Genomic DNA, 25,998 nt, shown 5'->3' with positions numbered 1-25,998 from the left:
AGTCGTGGAAAACGTCCTTAAACGTAAGTTCTACCTTTTACCTTGTACCCTGCCATCTGCCGATGTTTTTGTTTCGGAATGTGTCTGACTGGTGCCTTTGTCTATCTATCACGCAGATGATAGAGGACGTTCTAGGGGAAGGCCCTGTTTCGGCGAGCCGCTTCAGTCAGTGGTTCTCCACTAACCTAAGCCCTTCAGGCAGCCGGTCCAGCAGTCTGAGGTCAACTCCCCATGAGGAGCTGGAAAAACTTGCAGGTAACTGATTTGATTTCACCAAAGAGCTTCATGCAACTTAAAACCAGACAGAACACCTTGTTGTAGCTGTATGAAAACCTTAACAGCTGAGGCCTGTTCTTGGTGGGTTAAATGAAGTTTCAGGATAACGTCCATTGTCAAGTTTTAAGGCAGTCTTGGGTATTAAAAAACTTCTAGATAATAGATAACAAATCTTCTTTATTGGGTTGTGATGGGAAAAGGTGCTTAAAACTTTTCCAGCTCCAACTGCTTCTCAATAATGCTAGCTATTCTATAACATTACTGCTTCGTAATGTTCATACCCACAAAATAGTCAAATATCTGTGATGGATGTCCTAAATCTTGGACTCTTTGCTCTTGTGAAGGGCTTGATCCACACGGTACGTCCCCCAGCCACGGCCCTGCCCCGTATTTCACACCTATTCAGTCATCGGAGTGCAAGGAGAAGGTGGACATCCTGGAGCTGCTGCACAATGCCAAAATAGACCTGAAGCCTCTTCTTTCCACCCTGTCTGTCAACAAAGCTCGGCTACGGGAAAACAGTGAGTGTCAGTTCACAAACATTTGTACTGACGAATAATACAATGACATTAATTTGATGTATTTTCTGTTCCTAATAATGGCAATGCATACTTCGATTGTAGTCCACTGTGCTGAGCGGTGCTCGCTTTAAAGTCGGAGTTCCTACTCGTAATCTCGGAGCATATCCATCTACCACGACTTTGAGGTCGGATGTCGGAAATTACAATTACCGTAATTTTCGGACTATAAGCCGCGACTTTTTTCCCCATTTTTCGACCCTGATATTACACAGCACAGTATATGTTCTGTAGCTACTAGGGATGGGCGTTAGTAATCGAGTACTCGAGTACTCGAGTACTCCTCGTTTCAAATGAACTCGATTGGTGGATGAGGAAAATCTTTTTTTTTTTTCTTTTTTTTTTAAGTGTCTGTAGACTTTAGGCTGGCGGGCCGCCCCTATTTTAAAATGTTATATACGTGTACAAAACGGATAAAATATAGTTTAACAAAAAAAAATATTTTGATGCAAGTACAATAAACTGAGCAGTTGTGTCAAACAGCAACTGCAAATAACTGCCACCTCCGTGCCCTTGCAGCGCAGCCTGTGTTCTTCACGGCACCGCGGAGCTGAACACGGTCTCTCCTTCCTCCAGAAAATGTTCAGGAATATAACTGTCCAATTATTTCAAAGCAGATGATAAAGTTACGTTTATAATAAGGTGGAGATGACACCTGTTACTCTCAGTTGGTAATGAGTAGACTTCAGGTGAGCATGCAAGGTTCTCTCCGCTTGGAAATAAAAGTAAAGAAGAAGCAAGGCTTACTTCAGGCACATTCGCTCCGAGCCAACAGTTAAGAAGCCTTCAATAGGGAATATGGGGATAAGATTCAAAAACCGACCGGTGTAACGTTCCGTTAATGAGGAATTAGTCGCGGTAATTATTCACGGACACGGAATGAGCATTACGCGGTTAGATATAAAACTATCTGCTTTGGTGAGTTATTTATTGTTAAAGGAATTATTAATAACCAAGTGTTTGTAATAAAAGAATTTGAGTCAAGGCAGGCTTCAGAGCAGGTGAAATTTACTTGCGGACAGCAGCAAGGGAATCAACAATGTATCTGGGTGGTACATGGTTCAATACAAAGAAATGAACAGTGTACATGGGATTATATGCAAGAGAAGGTGGTGTGTGCGCAAACACACTAGGTTTGGTGTGTCCAGCCCTTGTTTTGCTGGCGAAAGCAGAAATGTTTTTAATTAGGTAGATATTCCCAGAAATTCATCTCAGCTGGTGTTATCCTTCATACAATGTCTGATAACAGAATATGGGAGTCATTTCTCTCCAACCACTGTGCACATGAATGCGTCATACCTCTGTATGTGCCAAAATCTTATTAGGCAGTTTTCTTCTTCAAGGCTAAACAACAGTTGTAGCAAAAACACTTTGGAGTTCTTTAAGTTTACTGGGACAAAGTTCAACAGGCAGAAAGCATGTATTGAGCATTAAAATATTATACAATCATAAGGCAAATTAAATTCTAGTAACATTCCACCCTTTTGTATAATATTTAATGCAACATCTATGCAAGCATAGAATTTAAGCAAATGAGTAAATGCGTTTCATTCAAGCAGAATATCAAGTACTTTCAACATTACAGTTGTGAAATTGCAAGTCTGTGTACTGGTGCAAAACGTCTAATTACAGTTTCAGAGAGGACAGTCTTTTGCAGAAGCCAGGGAACAGGAACCTAGGTCGTCTTGATGGTCTACAAGTCCCTTTGTGGCATTTTGACGCAAAGTGTCCTTCATATCACAGTCACTGGGGATAGTTATGTATCTGATACTACCATAACCCATCCAGATTGTTCCTCAGTGTCCAATGTCCTTATTGAAGCATGTCAACGTCGTCTTCTCCTTGCACCTGAAAGCAGAATGAATATGGAGCAGTATCATGTATTTCAAAACAAATGCTCCTCATTCTGCCTGGGTAAACAGCTTCTAAAATATCATCCTATCCGCATTGCTTGCTCTAGATGTCACAATGACGCATAACAACATTTTAGGATAGTTTTGATTTCATTCTTGAGTTCACATTTTTTTTCTGTGTCGGGTAGCTCAATTAAAAATGTTTTATCACTGAGGCATCTGCCCCTTCCCCTGTCTCCATGTACACAAGGCACACTTACTAAAACCTTCTTTTATCTCCCTTCCCCTACATACTTTTTCTTTCTTTATAACATCCATCTATGAGCAAGATACTCACATCAATCTTTACAAAGTTAATGTAGTTTGAATCAATTTATATCAATAATACACATTATGATCAAATTTTAGCATAAAAATCCCCTTAACTTGTAATTCAAATCAAAAGCATTGCAATTCTTGTCAGTGAACATTTTCATATAAAAAGAACACAAAAGGACGCTTGTTTTTAAGTTTATGCTGGGACTTCAAATGACTGACTGCACCTTTAATCTTTAAGGTTGACTATGGGGCTTGGATTGGCGAGATATTCAGCTCTAAACTTTGCAAGGCATTTATCAATGTGGTCAGATATTTGATCATATGTAAGAGGGGCAGTTGCTTTAACTGGCTTTTCACTCTTATTCATCTCTTTTGCCACCACCTTTCTCTGATTAGTTCTTTCTTCTCTGGGGTGGGGGCACTCGCGATACCAGTGATCTTCCTGGCCGCAATTAAAACACCCAGTTCGCTTTTTTCCCTCTTTGGCCTTTCTGTCTTTCCCACCTTTCCATTGCTTTCTATTAAACTCTTTTTCTCTGCCTCTTTCAGCTGTCAGGAGAATGACCTCATTGTTAATTACAACCTCCTCACAGGCTGTAATCAGCTGCCGGAGTTGAGATGTTAGTTCTTCACTTGTCTTAAGGAGGCTTTTAAGCTGGTCTTTGCTTATTTTTATATCAAATGTATCCATTTTACAACTAATTTAATTTTTAAAATGTAAAATCTAATATCAAATTACCCAGTAATCAATTTAACAGGGTGGAGACCCCTATTCCCTCCAATTGATTAACAAAATTCACCAATTTAAAACTAGAACACCCTATGTGATGTATTCTAAACAAAACAAATAAGTCTACTCAGCAGATGTAGACTATCGACAAACAAAACAAATAGGTGAGACTTATTCTTGGTTAGTGTTAAGATCTCAAAAACACTAGTAAAAATTGTGACAAGTTTTGTATACTTAGTGACCCACCTTAACACTAATCACAGCTTTTTGTCCTTCCTAAACAGTGAAACTTCATAAACACTAATATGATGTCTTACAGTAGCTTTTTCAGCCGCAACCAATTGTTTTCATAAATTAAACTCTCAGTTTTATTCTAACTTCCTAGTGTCATGAAACAAAATATAACTGCCAGACGTGGTTTTTTCAGATATCACCTGTCTGAATATAAGGGAAAACTCTGGACCCCACGATAATGATCATTTTACTTGAGACTTTATTTGTTGTGAGTGTATTTCCTCAAACACTTCAGGTTGAGATAGGTTTCTCTTTAGTGCATCTTCCCAAACACTACTACCAGGAATTCTCCCGTAGATGGACAATACCAAGATAGAAAATGACTACAATGAGTTATTCCCCCGTAGATGGTAAAACCAAGATGGAAAACACCACTTCATAAACTAGTTTATCTATCTAATACATAAAACAAAGGAATTCCTAAACAAAACAAAACAAAATCAGCTGTTTATATTCACCTGATTCGAAGAAAGCCTCGACTCGCTCAGTTTTGGCTCTGGATTCCGTCACCCCTCCTCCGTCCAAGTAGAGTCTGCAGACAGCCTCTTTTGTAGCTCTGTTTACTGGAGGTCTTTTGTCGAGAGATCTTGGACTCCCCCGTTCACGGTGCAGGCTCTTCTCGTCCAGAGGATGAGGATATTGGATCCGGCGATTCGAAGGACCATTTGTTAAAGGAATTATTAATAACCAAGTGTTTGTAATAAAAGAATTTGAGTCAAGGCAGGCTTCAGAGCAGGTGAAATTTACTTGCGGACAGCAGCAAGGGAATCAACAATGTATCTGGGTGGTACATGGTTGAATACAAAGAAATGAACAGTGTACATGGGATTATATGCAAGAGAAGGTGGTGTGTGCGCAAACACACTAGGTTTGGTGTGTCCAGCCCTTGTTTTGCTGGCGAAAGCAGAAATGTTTTTAATTAGGTAGATATTCCCAGAAATTCATCTCAGCTGGTGTTATCCTTCATACAATGTCTGATAACAGAATATGGGAGTCATTTTTCTCCAACCACTGTGCACATGAATGCGTCATACCTCTGTATGTGCCAAAATCTTATTAGGCAGTTTTCTTCTTCAAGGCTAAACAACAGTTGTAGCAAAAACACTTTGGAGTTCTGTAAGTTTACTGGGACAAAGTTCAACAGGCAGAAAGCATGTATTGAGCATTAAAATATTATACAATCATAAGGCAAATTAAATTCTAGTAACATTTATATGTATTTAAATTGTAGGACAATCATTTTATATTATTTGCTGCCCTTCTTATAAATGGTGACTTAGGCAAATTTTTTTGTTACAACTACAGCCCATGCTTTTTTTTCTCCGCACCGCAGACTCGATCGGTTTAAATTGTGGCCCGTCTATTTAATTACTTTCAGTGAGGAAAATGCGTTTTAACTTGTGGAAAAAAATCCTTAATATTATATGGCAACTGTGACTGTTTGACAAGAAGCATTGAGCGCTTTATTGCGGTGAACCGTTGTTCTGCAAACAGATGTGTTGCGTTCTAAAAATAGAAAAAAGTTTAAGATAGATAGATAGATAGATAGATAGATAGCTTTATTGTCATATGCACCGTTACAGCACAATGAAATTTGCCTTTTCAGTACACACCTCTCCAAGAAACATACAAGACAGTGACAATAACATGGGTGGACAGGAGATAGTGTAACTGCAGGGTCGCAGCAGTGCCGCGCCCCTCTTTCATAGGAGGAAAAGGAGAACAACAGGAAAGATAGGTCAAAAAAATGCAAATGTCGAACTACGTTCCTTATGGGAGCGCAGTGCGTGATCAGTGAAAAACCACCTTAGCACAAATAAGCAACATGATAAACACCACAGACAATAAGACTCGTAGACAATGCACATTAAAGGAACGGGTTAGGGCTTTATGGGAAGGTAGGTGTCACAGCCCAGGCACCAGGGGGCGTACGCAGCCGGCAGGCGCCCCGCCCGCAGCTTCCGGTCCGCAACGAGGGAGGGAGAGGGGGACGGATTCAAGAGGGCTTGATTAGTCAGGGTTACTGTGTGCTATGTGTTTACGTGTGTGTGTGTGTGTGTGTGTTCCATGAAGCTATCTCTGTCCAGACGTAGTGGGAGTCTACAGGCGCCAGGTGTTATGAGACAGCCGTGGAGACGGCCTCGGGCCCGGTCACAGATAGAGTTCACAGGAGAAGTAGGTGATGGGAGGGTGGGGGTAGAGCGTCTCTCCACGTAAACATCCCGGAGAGAGAAGAGATAGCACCGCGCCAAGGACGGTGTAGGGAGCCGAATCGAGAGATTGTGATTTTGTTTTGGTTGAGACTAGGCGCTGGAATGAAGCCTGTCTTACAGTCACTGGTTTCCGTCTAATAATCCGAAATCCAGTGGCCTTTTCCAAGTGCCTACGGCCGGTTAATGGCAGCCATGATCGAATCCACTTTTCGAATAAGTCCAGGAATCACTTCCAGCTTGCGATTCACCTCGCTTATCACTTGAGTCTGTGCATTAACGGCCCGGCACAAACCCTCAAAGACGGGCAGCTTCTCAATGGCCTGATGTGCTGCCAACGCCTTATTACCGTTGCGGTAAATCAGGAATCCGCCAACTCCAAACAGCAGGAAACCTGATACCATGAGCCCAATGATGTAGATGTCTTCGGCGTCCTCAATGGAGAGTATTGCTAGACACATCTGGTTCCAACCACTCCACCCGTCCCAGGTGTATCCAACAGTAAAGGTTCCATCCGGACAGGAGGCTTCTCCTTTGCCCCCTTTTCTCGTCGAGAAAATTTGGTCAATTGCAGAAAGACCCCAGCTGATCAGATCCATAATTTAGGTTTTTCGGAGGAATATGCAGAGAGACACTCGGAGGTTAGACAGAGACAGCACAAGACAGGAGAGAGCAGAGCAGGAAAGATAAGGGTTTCGGGAGGGAACAGAGTATGCGACTGCCCTCGTGGAATGAGGAATCGATTGATCCTCGAGGAATGCAAGCGATCACACGAGTAGCGAAAACACTCGTGCCCATCCCTAGTATGTACTATTGCTCTAAATGGTAACACTTGAATACGTTACGCAAATATACAACTTGTTTGTTGAAATGTTAATAAATGGGAGCTTCCTCAAGCAGCCATCTCTTTCCCGACAATCCCCTCTGTGCACAAACTCTTACATATGGTAATTAAACATTATAACACCTGCGGCTTATAGTCCAGTGCGGCTTATAGTGCGGAAAATACGGTAACAACTTTCCACATCCGACTGATCTGAAACATAGCATAAGTCCCAGCTCGGACACAATGTTGCGGTGCTTACATTAGCATCGCTAGCTTGTGGCACTAATGTCGACGTTTCTCATACTTTATGTACAAGAAGTACAGAGCCAAATGTCAAACATTGAGAAACTTTTCTGACAATTCAGCTGTTGGGTGTTAAACTTCTACTGCTGGCACAGTTTGAAGCTGCAGCCAGCGGTGCAGCAGTTAAAAGGGTCCCCCTCTCAACAGAGTACACATCACAAGCACCGGTCAACTCATACAAAGTCTTGTTTCCGCTTTTCAACAATTTTGCGGTATAAAAAAAAACACAGATATACCGCCACTTTCAGAATTCAATTGGGAGCACATTTGGTGGTGTAATAACGAAATTATGAATATTTTGCACTAATCCACTGAAATTAATATCTTAGAAGAGATACTCATCACATCAATGCAAAACTAATTTCAATTTAATTGCAATACACCTGCCTTGACTTGAAATTTTTCCAATTTACAGATATTTTTGTAGAAGAGCTACCTGTGTATTCAAACCTGTGTTGACAAATCTTGTCTCTTTTGTTGCCATAGTGCATAACCCTAGTTCCATTGTACCAAAGGTGATTTGTAATTAAAAGAATATTCCCCTGAATATTCCCCTTGAACTGCTTGATGGCGCTTTTGTTTTCAATTAATTCATGTAATGAATAAAGTTTAATATTAAGTATACATATGTCTATCTGTTCTCAGCTAACTGTGGAGCAGTGCTCTCACTGGAGGAAGTGGAGGGCGGGATGAAGGGGATGAGGCTGGGCTCAGGTCCACAGGTGCGAAGGGCACCGCCTCCACAGAGAGGAAATGGCACACCATTCATGGCTGAACATTTAGAAGAGGCTTTAACTGGTGGCTCCGGCGCCCGTCCCCACTCACGTGACTCTGATATGTCGGCCTTTAATAAACTGGTCAGCAGCATGAAGGCAAGTGGAACACTGCCAACTATCCCCAAAACCAACACGAACAATGTAAGTAATTTTATGTACATATATTTTTAATTTGTATTGACCCAGGCTTGCGTGGGATAAGTAACACTTACATTGTATATTTTGCAATTCAACCAGAATTGTTCAAACAAATCAGTCCGTGTGATGCTGCATTCAAGCTTTTTAAATTTCATGAACTGACTAAAAAAAAGATGGGCATACATTTGGTTAACCGTTTTGGAGGTCATTTAAATGTGTGATGTATGAAAGCTGCAGAGTTTCACTTCCTGAATTGGTGATGTGGTTTATTTTTGTACTGAGACAGGGACCAGGGGCCTATTGCATAAAAGTGGTATTAAGATATCCAGGATGATTGATAAAGCCAGCCTTGACAAAGTCTAGCCTGGGCACTTTGGATTAGTCAGTTGCATAAACGCCAATCCAGGATGTAAAGGGGCCGCTTTGTCAAGCCAGGTGTAAGTCATTCTGTTAAGTGCCAGCCCACAGCTTTCAGAAGTAGACCCAGAGATCGAACACAGATTTACTGATGTAAAAATTTAAAAGACGGCCCATTTTCCCACAATGCCTTGCTAGTTTAAACCGTAAATCAGGGGGCAGTTCATTTTATACAGGTGATGTCATCTCTGCCAACTAATCTTGATGTCCCTGCATTGTTTTATGATAAAATAGTTGACAGTGAGCAGTCTGCAGGTGCATTTAAAAAATAGAATATCATGGAAAGTCCATTCAAAAAGTTAAACTTTCATTACACAAAGTGAAATATGTCAGGCCTTCTTTTTGGATGATTGATTGATCATGGATTAAAAAATCCAGTATCTCAAAATATTAGAATATTGCATACAACCAATCAGAAATGTCGACCTTCTGAAAAGTATGTTTATTCTAGATTAATTTCACTTAACATATTTAAGTTTCACTTTTTGAATTAAATTACAGAAAAAAGGAAACTTTCATTGATATTTAATTTTGTTTTAGATGCACCTCGATATAGTTATAAGTACAAAGTGAATTTATTTGACCCACATTTGCAACGTCATCTACCATCGATAATCAATTGTATAAATATAGCCCGCAATATGAACAGACTATCACATAAATTATTATAATTTATATAATTTCATCTTAATGTAATTATAATTAAGTTAATTATAAATGGTTTGGGTTAAATAATAAAAAAATAACTATTTAACTAAATGACAATGCAGTCTTTTATATGGTACTTTAAAACAAGGTTATTGAAACTTAAGCATTACACAGAAGATCATGGAATAACTGTTAAACACCTTCAGATCGGAGTGACAGCTGACTGAGCCAGTCAGGCAACAGAATAAGTTTATCCTTTACGTTTAGCCTGGTCGGGACCAGGCTAAACGTAAAGGATAAATCTCCAGGGTAACTTATGTCCCTCCGCTTTTATGCAACCGGATCATGGCTAACGCAAGCCAGGATAACCGAAAAATCCTAGGTTAATCCCTTATCCTAGTTTTATGCAATAGGCCCCAGGTTTACTCATTCACTAAATAAATGGATGCATGAGGGGGACACTTTTATTGTGATTTTAATATGTTCAAATCCATCCCAGAGGAGTTGCAGTTTGAAGAGGTTTCACCAAATTCTATATCTGTTACCAAGTCAAAATTTGCATATCATGTGATCACTGACAGTTTTGACAGGATTCAAAATGCCTACCACACACTACATTTCTGACTGGGATGGATTTTCACAAAGAAATATTTTGTGTCATCTCACCCACATTCTTTCTCCCTGTACAATACAGCAGCATTCAGATCCAGCTGTGGTGATGATGTCTGAGGCTTCCGCGCCTGCTCAGCAGCAGAAAAACATATTTCAGGTGTGTGTGTGTGTGTTGACTTTCCTCTAAGGCCAACGCTTACAGATGTTTTGTAAAGTAATAATCTTAAAGATATTGCAATTTTATCAGCTATCTTTTTCTTTTAAAATCAGCTCAGTCTGAAAGATTTAGAAATCACAAGATGCAACCTTTGGCCAAAACACTGAAGCTGATACACTGATTCAGTCAGGCAGTATTTTCTCCCCAGTGGTAAATATCTGTAGAAAAGTATGCTATTTGCAGGTGGCAACTATTTAACTGAAAGTCCTTATTTATAAAGTATAAGGGTCTCCTGCTTTGACACAAATCAGTTATCTACTATTCTGTAGGTATTAGGGTCCTGTTCTACTACAGGTTTCCTGGTTTTTGATCAGGTGGTGAGACATAAATATTGGACGCTGATTGTTTTTAATAGCAGCAGATGGACTGTGTACTGAAATGCAGGGGAAATTTATATTGTCTTTTGACAGCAGCTGCACATTGTTTTATGACCAATCATTTTGCTGCCAGTATTTGTGTTCTGTCTTTTTCGAAAATGCTTCAAAATGCGATGTCTGACCAGTTCTGACTGTTCTCTGGTCCTTTTCACATTCGGTCTTTTTATAGAATTTCAAAGGTTGAGTTTTTTTTTTTTCTCAGCTTTAATGTAGAGCCTTTTAACCGGCTCTGCATTAGGTTTGTTTGGTGTGGTGTGGGAGAACTCGGCCATACGCGTGTTCTGTAGTGCCAATAATCAATGTCCGATACAAACTTCTCTTTGAGTGCTGTGACCCATTTATTTGTGTTGTCGGTGCATTCTCACCGTAGCACATATTCCAGTTTCATTCAGGTAAGGTATAGTTCAGTAACTTCCATCATTTTAGTACAGATCAAACAAGTATGGTGACGCTGACACGGTACAAAACTGTTTGCTCTTCCCAAAGTACACACACCTGGCCGTGCCAGGTGATTACCTTTATGCCTTTTTTAGAGCCCAAAGCTCCACCCAGTGGTCAAAACACTGAACTACAGGTCACAAAATAAAACAAACAAAAGAGTGGCATAATGGCTCCAACAATGATGGTACACTCATAGATCATAACAGTGGTATTCAGTATTCATACACCTTGACATTTTCCACATTTTGTCACGTTACAACCACACACGTATATTTATTTTATTGGGATTTTATGTGATTTACCATCACAAAGTGGTGCATAATTGTGAAGTGCAATGAAAATTAAATGTGGTTTTAATTTTTTTTTTTTTAAACTGAAAAGTGTGGAGTACAAAAGTATTCAGCCCCCTGAGTCAATGCGTTGTAGAACAACCTATCGCTGCAATTACAGCTGCAAATCTATTGGGGTATGTCTCTACCAGCTTTGAACATCTACAGACTTACATTTTTTCCCCTTCTTTGAAAAATAGCTCGAGCTTCAGATTCAGCATCAGATTGGATGAAGAGCATCTGTCAAAAGCAATGTTCAAGTCTTTCCAGTCTCAATTGTATTCATGTCTGGACATTGACTGGGCCATTCTAACACATGACATATGCTTTGATCTAAACCATTCCATAGTACATATGGCTGTATGTTAAGAGTAGTTGTCCTGCTGGAAGGTGAACCTCTGCCCCAGTATCAAGTCTTTTGCAGACTCTATAGGCTCATTTATGCTCTACGTTACATACGGATACGGATGGAGCCTTCTGTCCGTACTCTGCGTACATTACGTCCGTATTTCTGCACGTATCCTGCAAGCTTGCGGACAGAACGTAGCATTACTACCGAAGATCACGGGGGGTGCATAGCCAACAGTTCACTTTCACTTACTGTACATTTGTTTACAAACGCAAACGAAAGACATAATACTTTAGAAAATGTCTTAACTTTTGAGGAGAGGTTTTTGTGAGTTGGTACGAAATTACATACACATTTAAATTATTTATCTATCTATGAAGTTACACGGCCGGGGCACATGGACATACAACTACAACAGAGCAGCATGAGCGGGGATCGTACGGGGAAGAATGTCAGCTAGACGGGAGGCTGACGGCAGCAATAGAGAAGTGATGTCCTCACAGACCCCCGCTGTCTATAATACAGCCTCTAGTTTAGCCTCTTCCATCGCTACGGTAGAAGGCTATATCGCTAAAGCTGTTTCTTCCATGGACCTATTATAAAATATTTATTACAGTTGATTCACTGTTTGACTCTTCTTCTTCCTATTTGAGTAACTTTTTACTCTGAGCGACGCTGCTGCCCACTAATGGTTGATTTGTTAAATGTCGATTCCAACATAAAGGACGCATGGAAGCATGAGTGCAGTGACGGATATAACGTTGTAAACGTACTTCTCTACTTACGCACGGAATTGGAGCATAAATGAGCCTTTACAGGTTGACTGCCCTGTATTTGGCTCCATCCTTCTTCCCATCAACTCTGACCTGCTTCCCTGTCCCTGCTGAAGAAAAGCATCCCCACAGCATGATGCTGCCACCACAATGTTTCATGGTGGGGATGGTGTGTGTTCAGGGTGATGTGCAGTGTTAGTTTTCCGCCATACATTGCATTTTGCTTGAGGCCAAAAACTCCTGTTTTGATCTCATCTGAACTTAGCACCTTCCTACAACCCTTGCCACAAGCCATGTGGGAGGCACAGCATAGTCAGATGAGACCAAACTTGAAGTTTTTGGCCTGAATGCAAAATGCAATGTGTGGTGGAAACTAACACTATACATCACCCTATACACACCATCCAGCATCATGCTGTGGAGATTATTTTCTTCAGCAGGGACAGGGAAGCTGGTCAGAGTTGAGGGGAAGATGGATGAAGCCAAATACAGGGCAGACAATCTGTTAGTCTGCAAAATACTTTAGACTGGGGCAGAGGTTCACCTTCCAGAAGGATAACTACCCTAAACATACAGCCAGATCTACTATGAAATGGTTAAAATCAAAGCATAGTCATCTGTTAGACTGGCCCAGTCAAAGGCCAGACCTAAAAACAATTGAGAATATTGAGATACTTGTAAATTGCTGTTGACAGACGCTCTCCATCCAATCTGATGCTGAATCTGAAGCTCGAGCTATTTTGCAAAAAATATCAGTCTGTAGATACCCAAATAGACTTGCTGCTGTAATTGCAGCAAAAGGTGGTTCTACAAAGCATTGCTTCAGGGGGCTGAATACTTTTGCATGCCACACTTTTCAGCTTTTTATTTATAAAAAAAATTAACCAAGTTTCATTTTAATTCCACTTCACAATGATGTGCAACTTTGTGTTATCACATAAAATCCCAATAAAATACATTAACGTATGTGGTTGTAACGTGACAAAATGTGGACAATTTCAAAGGGTATGAATACTTTTGCAAGCCACTGTATATGCACTGCTAAGGGAAGTCTTGCTAGCCCTTCAATGCTAGCTTTCTGTAGACTGTAAGAAAAATACAAAGTTCAGGAATCTGGCAGCCTGCAGAGATAACGCATAAGGCCCCTGTACACTGCTGCTGAAGAGAAATTAAATCTCAAAGTCAATATTCACCTTTTATAATTATTATTAAGAGGCATTATATGATGAATATTATATGGAAGCTAAAGGCAGAGCCTGCAGCAAAAATCTCTCCAAAAAACAGTCCACAGAAGACATTTTTAGAGACAGTAAATGCACTTGTTTAAATGTACTGCATCAGATTGTTTACGGCGCAGTCAAGGTTTTTAAGACAAACGCAAAGATTAAATATCTAACAACACTGTAACCTTGGGTGTGCTGTATACAGCAGTGTTTCTTTTCTAGAACAGTTTTTTGCTAGTTCCAAGTATTGAAATTACCAGGTTGACATTAAAAGGGGAAGAGAGTACTTTATCCCACATTTTAATGAATGATACTATGGCATTGATGTGATTCTGCTAGACCAATAAAATTAAAATGACCGGAACTTAAATGTACATGTATGTTTGTATTGTAGGAGCTGTTGGGAGGTCCTGCTCGTAGTGGCTCTCCGACGCTACTTGGCAATCTTTTGGGCAGCTCAGAGGGCCCAACAACCTCTGCCCCTCTTCATGGCTTACTACACAAGGGTCCGTCTCCCCCTCTATTTCCACAGAGAGCACCTTCACCCGACTACTTCAACAGCCGGTTGCAACCTTCAGCTGGTAAGTAAATTGGAAAGTTGCAGCCTGTTTGTATGTCTCAAGTCTAAATAGGCTACACAGAGGCATGTCGGCAAGCTGACAGCGCGACTGAAGGGACTGTACAGTGAGCCGCTCTCCTCCGTTAGTTTCTGTTTTCAGCCGAGTAAGTTACATTCACCTCCGACGCATGGACAGCGTTTTTAAAATTAAAGGCTCATTTTATTATCAAAAAGGCTTTATGCAGATGAAGTCTGAACACACAGCGAGCGGCACTAGTGTTTTTTAAAGGAAAGCGCAGTTTATCAGCACCACAACTTCGTGCCGCTGCCGCAAAAAAAGGCACACTGCCTTTTCTTTTTTTAGTGGCACAGTAAATCGATCGATTTGTCGATTCATGCCTCCGACACGTCGACACGCAAATAATGAGTCGTCTAACATCCCTAACTACAACCAATCAGAGCGATCCACAAGGTGACGTATTCCCCGTTCGTTTAGCGAACAGCTGTTAAACTGTTAAATTAAACGTTTGCCGTGGTCGGTCGGCAAAACAGAACATTCCACTTACTTGCTAATGAAAGATTTGAGTGCCGTCTTCCAATCGTAAAGGGTCGAGGCCAAAGTGGTCTCAAACTCACACAACATATCCGCAGCCATCTTTGTTTACTATCACGGCTTCGACGTCGCATGCACGTCACTGTCGTCATCCGGTTACGTCCGCCCCAGCGCACCATACAAAGGGCTCTGGCGCACCCATATTAGATAGAACCAATTGAAACGCGAGTCTGGATTTCTGGACTTTCTGAAAAAGCTTCAATGGAGAGTGTCCAGACCAACAGGTGCAGCAAATTTTATTTGTCAGCGCCTAGTGGCAGGTCTGGGAATGCCAGGCTAGTGTAAGCCTGCAGCGTCCTTACATGCAATATGTCAAAAGAAACATTGCCTGTTCGTCATACCAGAACGCATCATGTATACATTCTTCTTTTCTTTGCGCCTCACTATAAATAGTCTACATTTCACCTGTCGGTTAATAATCAGTTAAAGGTGCTGTAAGCGGAATGGTTCTTCTAGCTAACTTCCTGTCAGTTACTGCAGTTAGCATTCCCCTCGCTCGTCCCTACGTCACCACATTAATGCACTGCGGTCTTCAAACGGCGAGTTACCTAGCACCATCTCGGATAAGTAATTGTGATAAAACATGATTAAAAACCATTAAAACAGACATTGGGAAGGATTTGTACCTGCTCCGCCATTGTAGGCGCATAAACATTCACCCATCTGTCCTCTGGCGTGCACTGGCAGTGAGACCATGAGTGAGACGGGTTTCAGTTTGTCTCCCTTGCAAAAGAGTCTTCGGACTCAATGGGATATACCTGTATAAATAAAGGTTAAAAAAAAAAAAAAAAAAAAAAAAAAGACGGGTTTCAGTTTGTAGTGTTCTCTCTTGTGATTCGATATTAATTTCGGGATACGACAAAGTTTATTTGCCGATTACATGCAGAGCAGCTGATTGGCTCTATGAAACGCGCACATTATGCAAGTCATCACTGTATGAATAAATAGCGATTTAACACTTATATTAACATAAATAAAATGCTTACTTCACCTTTTAATGAGTGTCGGTTGTCGGTCCAAAAAAATTCTAAATGGAGGATGGATCCCTAATTTCAACTAAAGTTAGCATCAGCGTTAGCCACAGCCTATCAACATCATGGCCACAGCTGGATAATGTTACACAAACACAAGGTGGTGTTGCTCTCCCAAGCTGGATGATTTAATAGTTTTGCCTCCCTGTTTACCTCAAGGTTTCCCTGTTGGTCCTCAGCACATGCTGCCAGAGCAGTTTGCTGATGTACACCGGTCTATCAGCCCTGGATCTGCGGCACATCACCACCAGGTAACATCAATGTTTGGACATGTTGAACTAAAATTAGTTGCTTTATTGCTTGTTTGATAACTAAAGATAGTATCTAAGGAAGGTAATACATTTGTTAGGCATCTTTTGAGTTGTGTTTTTTTTTTTTTTTTTTTTTTGTGTCCAGATGAGGGTGCTCTCTATGCCAGTGGACCATGCAGAGCTGGAAGCCCTGGCATTCCAGCAGGACCTTGCTCTACATGCCCACCACGCATTCCAATCTGGATACAAGCTACCACTTGACAAGTCTTATCGAAATAGGTTGGTTTTACAATACTTGTTTGAATTCTGCACAATGTGTGTTTGAAGGTGATTAATGCCTCTTAGCTAATCTGAGGACCGATTAGTAAGCATTTGCTAGTTGCATACGTCTGATGTGCTTGTGATCCTCAGAGTGCAGCGTGGAAACCGCTCCCCTGTTCCAGGCCCTCAGCCTGCTGGAAGAAACTCTCCTGGCAATGCTGTCACCAGCATGGTGAGCATAAACCTTACCATTTGTTGTTCTAGATCAGGGTTTCTCAACGGGGGCGGTACCGCCCCCTGGGGGGCGTTCGTACAACCTAGGGGGGCGCTGGGACCAGGCTGGGACACGAGAGCTTTTTTTTTTTTTTTTATAAATATATTTTAAACTTTCTTAAAAACCTTATAAATCTTTTGACTGCAAAAATAGGTTACCTGAAATAAACAGCCTATTTTAACTTTTCATGTTTCTAACCCCTCGACCTCTTTTTAACTATTCTCTCCAATGTTCTGCGGTCTGCTGACTGTCACAGCCTTAGAAAAGAGAAGGCTCTGCAGACAGCCAATCAGAGGTCTTTGAGTCAGAACAACCAGCCAATCAAAGCCTTAGCGGCAGAGGAATCAGCCAATCACAGACTAGTATAATGACGTTTACTGATATTGCTAATGCTAGCGCAGCGAGATTCAAACTTAAACTAACTATTGTCTCTGAGGTGGAGAAAACACAGAGTAATCAGCCAAAGCATGGAGTTAACTAACACACAAGCAGAACCATGTTAAAGACGCAACCCTCATATGTTGGAGAGGGACGATATACTAAACGCTGTGCACCGCGAGAGGCTCACTGAAGCCCTGTACAGCAGCCCTGGCAACACGCACCGTCTCCATCCTACTCTGCACTGTTAAACTGAAAGCTAAACTATCAGGTGAGGGAGGGGCCGATCGCACGGCTGGATGATAGGTTTGCTGCATTTAAAAGCCTTCACGTCTTCACGTGCGGTACAATGATAGTTTAACTAGGATTATTTTGTTTTAACGATAAAGGGAAGCAATGTTTGTTGTTATCATGTAGTCGCAATGTGTTAACTCCTCCTGTCGATCATTCACTGTATTAGTTTCCGGTATTGTGCCGTAAAAATAAAAGCCCCCCGCGATATTTCTTTTCTTTTCTCTCCTTTCCCTATCTATGTTTTTACTCTGTAACGCAGGTGATATAAAATGTAGCGAAGTACAATACTTCACAATAAACATACTCAAAGTAAAAGTATAGGTTTTAAAAATCACTTAAAAAAACTACAAGTACACGAAAAAACTACTCGATTACAGGAACGCGAGTAAATGTAATTCGCTACTTTACACCCCTGATTACAACCAATGCTGATAGTGTTTTTTCTTTTTATGCAACCAGCCACCTGACAGTGGGTTAAATCTGCCTATCATAGAACAGGCTCATATTGGGATTTTTTTTTAATAATTCTTATAAGAAACCAAAACAGCACAGAAAATGTTTTATTGTTGATAGAGGATGTAGCCAAAACATATTCTTAATTGTGTGTGTGTGTTTTTTTTTTCTAGATTGTGCTCTAAGGGGCACTTTACACGGTGAAAACGTGACAGTTTTCCTTTTTTTTTTTTTTTTTTTTTTTTTTTTTAATTTATTTGAAATATTCACTCGTACACATGTTTTCAGAGGAAACGGGCCGAAATCGCTGTAGTAGGCATGCCAAGCCAATAGTCAGCGGTGACACTTAGCCTAGTAGATAGCTTTTCCGGTACAATTTGATGCATAAAACCTTACTGTAACTGAAAATTCATGCCATTAACGTTCATAAAGCGGTTGGTGTAAGCTTGGGGTTACAAGTATTGTAAATAACAAGCTTTCTGTCCTCATATTTCACCGCATTGAACTTGTGAAAACAGAAGACATGCTGATAGTGAAGGGGCTTTGTGAGCGGCTACTTTCCTGTTAGACGTACTTCAAAATAAAAGTCGACTCACATTTGTCCAGTGAAATGCTTTTACTGTGAAGCCGTAGCCTTAATGCTCCTTTTGTTGAACAGTAACTTAACCGCTGCGCGCTGAACTATGGATAGTGTTTTTTAATGTAGAGAGAGCCGTGTCCCTGGCATATAGAAGCTACACACGTTTATTTTGCTAGTAAAACCGGCAGAGCACAAATCTTTCCCCAGACAAAGTGGCGGGTATTCTCAATAACTTTAGACTAAATTGGTGAGTGTTATATTTGAGCCCTGCACGTCACTCTCCGCTGATCACAGTGATGGTGCCGCGGAGACACCTTTCATGTTATGTTGTCTTCTAACTTTATAACTCGCGTGTGGGTATTTTGACAGCAAATGTTATAGACTACACATACGTGAAGTGGAGCCGTGACGTCAGCGTTACCAGGGAAAATGGTTTCGGTGTTTACAAGAAACCAAAACCGTTGTTTTCCAAAAAATCCTCCCAGGGAGTTGATCTCAAAAACTTGCGGTTTCATGCCTGCCAGTGTTAATTTCGTAGACTAAGACTATGACAAAAAATATTCGTCTACGAACCTTTTTCACGGACGTAAACTAAATAAAAACTAAATAAAAAGGCAGATGTGATGACGAAGACTGAGACTAATTTAACTGACACTATAGTCTACGAATAGGAACTAGACGAAACTGTTAGGGCGGGACGAATGGAGAAGAGATCCAATCAGAACTACTCTTTTTGTGGGACAAGTTGGGAAGAAATCCAATCAGTGCAAAGCAGCGAATGCAACCCTGTGTCGCGGCTGCATCTGGACCATATAGGGAGACCGCGCAGGTGTGAGCGGGTGGAGTGAGCCGCTGTGCTGAAAAACTCTGCGGTATGATCAGGGGCGCTGCTACGCTTTTGGGTGCCCTAAGCAGAAATTGTCAGTGATGCCCGCCCCCCAAAAAAAAACACCCAGAAGCTCGCGTCCGCAGGGCGCGAGCGAAATTTTTTTGCCATTGCAAGATCTCTGCGACTGCTTTTTGGCACATTTGCCAGCATTTACTAACAGAAAGAACAGCTTAACTTGTGAAAAAACTGCCTTTGCAAAGGAATTGAGTGATAGGATCATAGACTGATTATGAGATAATGGGCCCCTGGGCTTACACTCTTAAAGGGCCCCCCACTTGTCCCTATCCAGTCAGGTACACTGAATTTTCTACACGGATACATACAATTAATGGCAAAAACATATTAAGGAAGTCAGTGTTTCCCACAGGATCTTGGGGTATTGTTGGAGGGACCCTGTACCTTGTTGGGGGGGGGGGGGTGGGTGGAATTTTTTTTACCTTTTTAAAGTAAAATGCATCAATCTGGTAGCCTGGAAATCCTGACCCTGATATCTTGAACGATAGAGGGTCTGGCGACGATCAATAGTAATTTCCAACTCTAGGGGCGGCTCCTACTCGTGCATTTCAAATGCCACTGCACGCAGTTGGATAGCACTACAACCAATCAGAGCGATGCACAAGTGACGTAAGCCCCGTTCGTTTAGCGAACAGCTGTTAAACTGTTCAATTAAACGTTTGCCGTTGTCGGTCGGCAAAACAGAACATTCCACTTACTTGCTAGTGAAAGCTATGAGTCCCGTCTTCCAATTCGTTAAGGGTCGAGGCCAAAGCAGTCTCAAACTCACACAACATATCCGCAGCCATATTTGATGTTTACTATCACAGCTTCGACGTCGCATGCACATCACTGTCGTCATCCGGTTACGTCCTCCCCAGAGCACCATATAAAGGGCTCTGGCGCGCCCATATTAGATAGAACCAATTGAAACGTTATACCAGATTTCTGGTAGTCTTGATAAGCTTCAACGGAGCGTCTCCAGACCAACACGCGCAGCAAATTTAATTTGCCAGCGCCTAGTGGCAGGTCTGGGAATGCCAGGCTATCAATCTGGTGCACTTTGTGAGGAAATTTTAGAGACTAGAGAGATATCAAATCCTGAGATGCAGAAGGAACATTATTTTTCAGATTTTTCTTAAACAGGTAGCACTCTTTACTCTGCAACTGTAAAAACAGTAGATTGGTCTGCAGACCCATGTTCTATGATGGAGAGGCCCATTTCAACAGATAAAGGGTGGATATGAACAATTTAGAATTCACACATATAAAGTTTATTTGTGTATGTGTGAGGGGGCCTTCAACCCCCTTAGACAGAGCTACTAATGCTGTTGTTTTTAACTTGCTTTTGTATTTCTCCCCTACTAGTTGAGGGGCCCATGATGATTTCTATCTTGTTACATTTTAATGAGTACTTATATTTAGGCTATTCCTTTTTGGACCCTGTTATTGACATCAGTGACTGAGCTCTTTGACTATGCAACATGAAAAGTTACTATCAGTATCTCTGGCTAAGGGCCCCCCTGAGCCCTTGGGCCCCTGGGCCTGTGCCCGGTGTGCCTGTGCAGTAATCCACCCCTGGATAGGTTACACAATTAAGAAAAAACAACGATGGGCCTGTTCATAACTAATTTATATATTTTTTGTAATGTAATGATTATCATGAACTTTTAAAAAAAAAAAAACTATTTTGGGGGGCCCCCGGACCATCTCTTTTTCCTTTTTAATTAAAAAAAAAAAAAAAAAAAATTATAATAATTTTTTTTTTTTTTTGGGGTGCCCCCCCCAGGAACTTGGTGCCCTACGCAGTCTGCGTACTCTGCGTATAGGGAGCGGCGGCCTCGTATGATGGACAAAAATGATAGTCAGGGATATCCTGCCCGTTAACGATGTCTAGGGGAACGGCTAAGTTCCGCGATCTGTTTGTAGTAGGCTCTGTCTCGAGTTTGAATACACAGAGCCATGTGAAACTGCCGCCTCCGTCCGTTAGTTTCTGTTTTTAAGTTACAATCAACTCCGACGCATGGACAGCGTTCAATTAAAACCTCTAATTGTATTATCTAAAAGGCTTTGATGCAAAAGAAGTCCGAACACACACAGCGGCAGCAGTGTTGCTTAAAGGAAGGCGCAGTCAGTTGCTCAAATTTATCAGCACCTCAACTGCGTGCTGCTGCTGCCCAGGGGCGGCCTTAACGATCTCGGGGCCCGTTTCAAGACCTAGTGTGGGGCCCCCCACTTTTTTAAAATATTTTCTTTATTTTATTTTTTTTTATAAATAATGCTTGTGCATGCTCCCCGCAAAAAGAAAAAAGATTGTGGAATCCAGTTGGTTCATAGACAGATCATGAGATAATGGACCCCCAGGCACAGGCTCTTAAAGCCCCCCCTCCCCCCTATCCAGTCAGGTACACTGATTTTGTGTGAGATTATTACTAATGAAATAGAATACATGTTTTGTATTACAACCATTAAATCTGTGTCTGTATTGCATATTCAAACCTTAATACCATTCAATGAAGAAAAACACTTAATCGACGAAGTCCGCTGTAGATTTAGTCAAACTAAAATCTGCTTATATTTAGTAGACTAGACTAAGACTAAAATATTTTAGATGACTAGAATAGGACTAAGACTAAATGGTGTGATATTCAAAAGACTAAGACTAAGACTAAATCAGAATTTGCTGCCAAAATTAACACTGGCCTGCTTTTGCTGTTTTCATGTAAATGATATAGTGCAACCGCGAAAATATTTTTGCGTATGCACCGTTTCGTGTTGTCGTATAAACAGCCCCTAAAGTGAGACTGTTACATTTTGTCTGTATTAAATATTATTTAGATATATTTTTTTCTTTCTTGTGTGTATGTATATATTTGTCCTTTTCTTTCTTTTCTCAATTTCTATTTATCTTTATTTTCTTTATATTTTAATTGTTTGCTAATGTGTAGGATGCTGTAAATGTAAACAGTAAGATGATAACCTATTTTTGTTCCTACAATAAAGTCTGTATATATATGAAAATTAATTTCTACACCATGATATTGCTAGATTTCATGTTCATTTTATTAATTCTTTTTACTTCAGTTGTCCCCGTCATTTACACCAACATCTGTGATCCGCAAAATGTATGCGACAAAAGAGAAAAACAGAGATGAACCTTCGGGTCGTTCGGAGCCAAAGGAGGAGGCAGCCGCACACTCTCAAGACGGTACAGAGCATTGTTTTTGTTTTTGTTTTTTTTTCATATCCCAACTTCAGTTCAAGAACTACAACACTGAAACATTTGGGCTATGTGGTTATGGTTGATTTTATGTGATCATAACAGACCGCAGCTCCCCAAATCTATACCTGGAAGCGATGCAGGAAAATGCTGCTCGGTCTGGGGGAGTGAGGGCCGGCTCGCACACCTTGCCACACCAGGAGCGTCTCAGGCCGGGCTCTGCTGGACACCACCATCCACCTGCCATGATACCTCCAGGACCGCCCTCATCTTTCTCAAGGCCCATCTATCCAGTGCCGCTGCTATCCCATGTGCCTATGGTGCGCCCTCCTCCCCAGCTCCATCCTAATGTAGTTCAACGAATGCTGGCACAGGGTATACAGCCCCAGCAAATTGGACCGGCACTTGTGCAAGCAGGTTAGCAGTAGCCTTAACATTCTCACATATTTTTGTAAAACTTTTATTATTAACTGTTGTGGATTTTTGTAAACTGTTAAACCTCTGACTATAATGAGCCTGGATCTCTGAGGGAAGTTCTTTTAAATTTACCCACCAGGTATATTTCCACCACATGTTGACATGGCACAACTTCAAGGGTTGCCTCCTGCCCTGCTTGGACAACCGCTGTACCCTCTAAGTGCAACAGGGCATCCACTTCTACCTCCAAGAGCCAATACTCAGATGCAGTTAGCAGTACTGCAGCAGCAACTTCAGCAACAGAGACAAAGTGAGTGCAAGTTATGTCAACTACCACAACACATGCTATTGGCAGCATTGTGTTCTATGGTTTTGGATTGTTTAACGTTCAAAACTTTACAATGAATCTCTTGTCCTACATTCAATTCCATATACTTATGAGTCTGTATATAGAAATGTATGGAGAAGGTAATTAGTAGTTTAAGCAAATGCATAAAGTAACTAGAGCCAATCAGAAAAATACTGTACTGCCCAAAAACATAAAACTACAATAGTTTATATCATTATGGTATTTGCGCGCCACAGAGAAAAGCGTAATAAATACATCAGATATGGAACTGGTAAATTGTATATAAATTTAAATAGGATTGGGAAAAAAAGAGTTTACTAAGTTAAATGGGTAAGAACCGTTTCGTGTTATGTTTTCAGCCCTTGGATTAAACTGTCTTATTGTCTCATCTTTCAGTGCATCCGAGCATCCCAGGCCCTCAGTCACAGAACCATGGCCCTCACCGGACAAACGGTTCCCAGCAACACGGGGGCAGCCCCCCTCTAGGTCTCGCCAAGTGGTTTGGATCAGACATGCTCGAACAGCCCCTCCCCTCCATGCCGGCCAAGGTCATAAGTGTAGATGAATTGGAGTTCCGGCCCTAAGAAAGTGAACTGCTGGATAGCAAGATTTTTTTTCTTTTTTGCCCATCGCCACCTACTTGTTACCATAAAAATGTGAACTTTAATTTGAAGAGTGCACAGACCTGAACAGTCTAACCATGCCATGCTTCGTCTTCAAACTTTAAGTCACTGTTTTTGAAGAGGCTTGTCAGCTGAAATGGGAAGACGGGTTGTTTTGCCGGCTGAGTGAATTTATCGTTTATTTTTTATTTGTATTAGGTTCTGCGCAGTAAATAATGTATAGACCCAATTGTACAGACCATGGGAAAGACTCTTATTCTCCCTGTATATAGATTTTTGTTGTTGGTATGGGGAAGTTGAAATTATCTTGCAGTTAAACTGAAAACGGCGAGACAAAGTCACCAAGAGCTGGTAGCATTCCTTTGTCTTTCCAACTTTAATTTCCACCCTGAAGTGCACTGAGAAAGGGCTTCTGCTAGTTATAAATGGTGGAGCGATGAGAACATTAGTGTATACTCTACCCTTTTTATGGCATTGCTAGTGGCCCTTTTTTGTAGATGTGACTGCTTGGAGCATTTAAAGATGACTCCAGGGGATGCAGGTTGTGCCTTTTTTTTTCTTTTTTAAACTGTATCCTCTCCCATCCAACTTGTCACTAAGGGGGGCAGCAATGCTCACATTGTCAATTTTTTGAGGGTGTTTGGGATTCAGTTTGTATGTGCTATTAAGTTATAAAAAAGCACAAATAGAATTAATAAATAAAATCTTCAGTAAAACACAATTTGCTTAATTGAAGTGTGTGTGTGGGGCATATTTATTAGACACCTATACAGCATAAAGCAATCCGATACAACAGCTCTGCCATAAATTCTGTGGGTAACACTTTACATTAAGGGTACATTAATGAACTGTTAAGAGACTATGCTATAAATCTTTTAATGCTTATTAAGCATTATCTAACGGTTTACACTTAATGGTTATTTAATGCTTAGTTAACTAATGGTTATAAAGCATTAACCAACTTAATTAATTTACCCATATTGTAAAGTATTACGATTCTGTGAAGCTTATGTTTGGTTATTTGCACAGTCCAAGAGGAGATCCTCTAATACTAAGGTTGTACTTAATGCCGGCGTTACATTGAACTGTATTATATTGGTCCATACATGAGAGCAGAATATTTAAAAACTATGTGTTTAGAACATTACAAACTTCAAAGTTAAATAGATTGTTGTGTTCAGGCAATCCTTATAATAAAGTGGCCACTGAGTGTAAATTTGAAGTCGGTGAGTGGTCTATTTTCTTCTGTTGGCTGCACCTGCCAGAAGAAATACTGAAGGTTGTATTGAAAGATCTGTCTTATTTCCTCAAAATATACCACCACTAATTGCATGTATGTAAGAATTAGCAGGTAGCACAAACATAATTGCTCCTTGATAGATTTAACTGAGTTAATTGTGTATTGGATTATTTGTCTGGTTAATATATCTGGTGGTATGGGTTTGTTGTAGATAGTACAGCATTGAGAACTAGGGCCAATAATTGACATGTCATTGCATAAATGTGAACTTGCGATGTCACAAACTCTAAAAATACACACATTTCGTTCCTGCGATGTGTTGCTGATGTTTCCTGCAGTACTATTCGATGGTAATAGTTGAAAAATTCTGCCCCAAATTATGCAGTGGCGTGCAGTTTGAAATTATCTTTATTCAAACCGATGCTTTTAACCTGTTGGCAAGTGGGACTTCTCCACCTGCCCTAAGGTCATGCAGGGTGGATTTGAGCAGCTCATCTGGCCCATGAGCTTTTCACCATTTTTCCATAAGCGTCATATAGCCTCGCCCTGTCAGCCCCCCTCAGTCGTTGGCAGTGGGCAGGACATCACTCCTGTTTTGTGCAGTCTTTCAGGTTAAGGCTATGTAAGTAAGGCTATGAAGAACCAAGGATGATAAAATACACGATTTAACAGTTCCACACTGTAAGAAAAGTGTGCCTTCAAAATCATATTTTATATTTGATTGCCACTTTTGAGGTCTTTCTTTCAGCCATGGCTGCTGCTGTTGATAAAGGTGAGCTGGCAATAACTTCAAATCAAGGTTTATAGGTGATCCATAATGCTGCTTACTACAGAATACCAAGACACCCTTGGTTGCAAGTACAGTCTCACTATCGCTCAAGCTG

General features: G+C 40.9%; 1 protein-coding gene across 3 annotated transcripts in view; it reads left to right on the top strand.

Annotated features, from left to right (window-relative positions):
• eif4enif1 (eukaryotic translation initiation factor 4E nuclear import factor 1) overlaps positions 1-25,281 on the top strand; it is a 33,844-nt gene extending 8,563 nt beyond the window's left edge. Inside the window, exons 8-19 of one of the 3 annotated variants that reach the window (XM_080026075.1) lie at positions 117-255; positions 621-797; positions 8,034-8,305; positions 10,062-10,136; positions 14,083-14,269; positions 16,051-16,142; positions 16,288-16,421; positions 16,554-16,635; positions 22,350-22,473; positions 22,591-22,902; positions 23,042-23,212; positions 23,648-25,281. In XM_080026075.1, coding sequence (XP_079882201.1) covers positions 117-255; positions 621-797; positions 8,034-8,305; positions 10,062-10,136; positions 14,083-14,269; positions 16,051-16,142; positions 16,288-16,421; positions 16,554-16,635; positions 22,350-22,473; positions 22,591-22,902; positions 23,042-23,212; positions 23,648-23,835 — 1,953 coding nt within the window. In that variant the 3' untranslated portion in view covers positions 23,836-25,281. The remainder of the gene's footprint in view (positions 1-116; positions 256-620; positions 798-8,033; positions 8,306-10,061; positions 10,137-14,082; positions 14,270-16,050; positions 16,143-16,287; positions 16,422-16,553; positions 16,636-22,349; positions 22,474-22,590; positions 22,903-23,041; positions 23,213-23,647) is intronic. The other 2 variants (XM_080026076.1, XM_080026074.1) reach the window with 2 other exon arrangements.
• The last annotated feature ends 717 nt before the right edge of the window (positions 25,282-25,998 follow it).

Source organism: Ammodytes marinus (genome assembly GCF_949987685.1).
Source record: "Ammodytes marinus genome assembly, chromosome: 4".
NCBI lineage: Eukaryota > Metazoa > Chordata > Actinopteri > Uranoscopiformes > Ammodytidae > Ammodytes > Ammodytes marinus.
The sequence above is the reverse complement of the archived record's forward strand: the minus strand, read 5'-3'. Positions and strand labels throughout refer to the sequence as shown.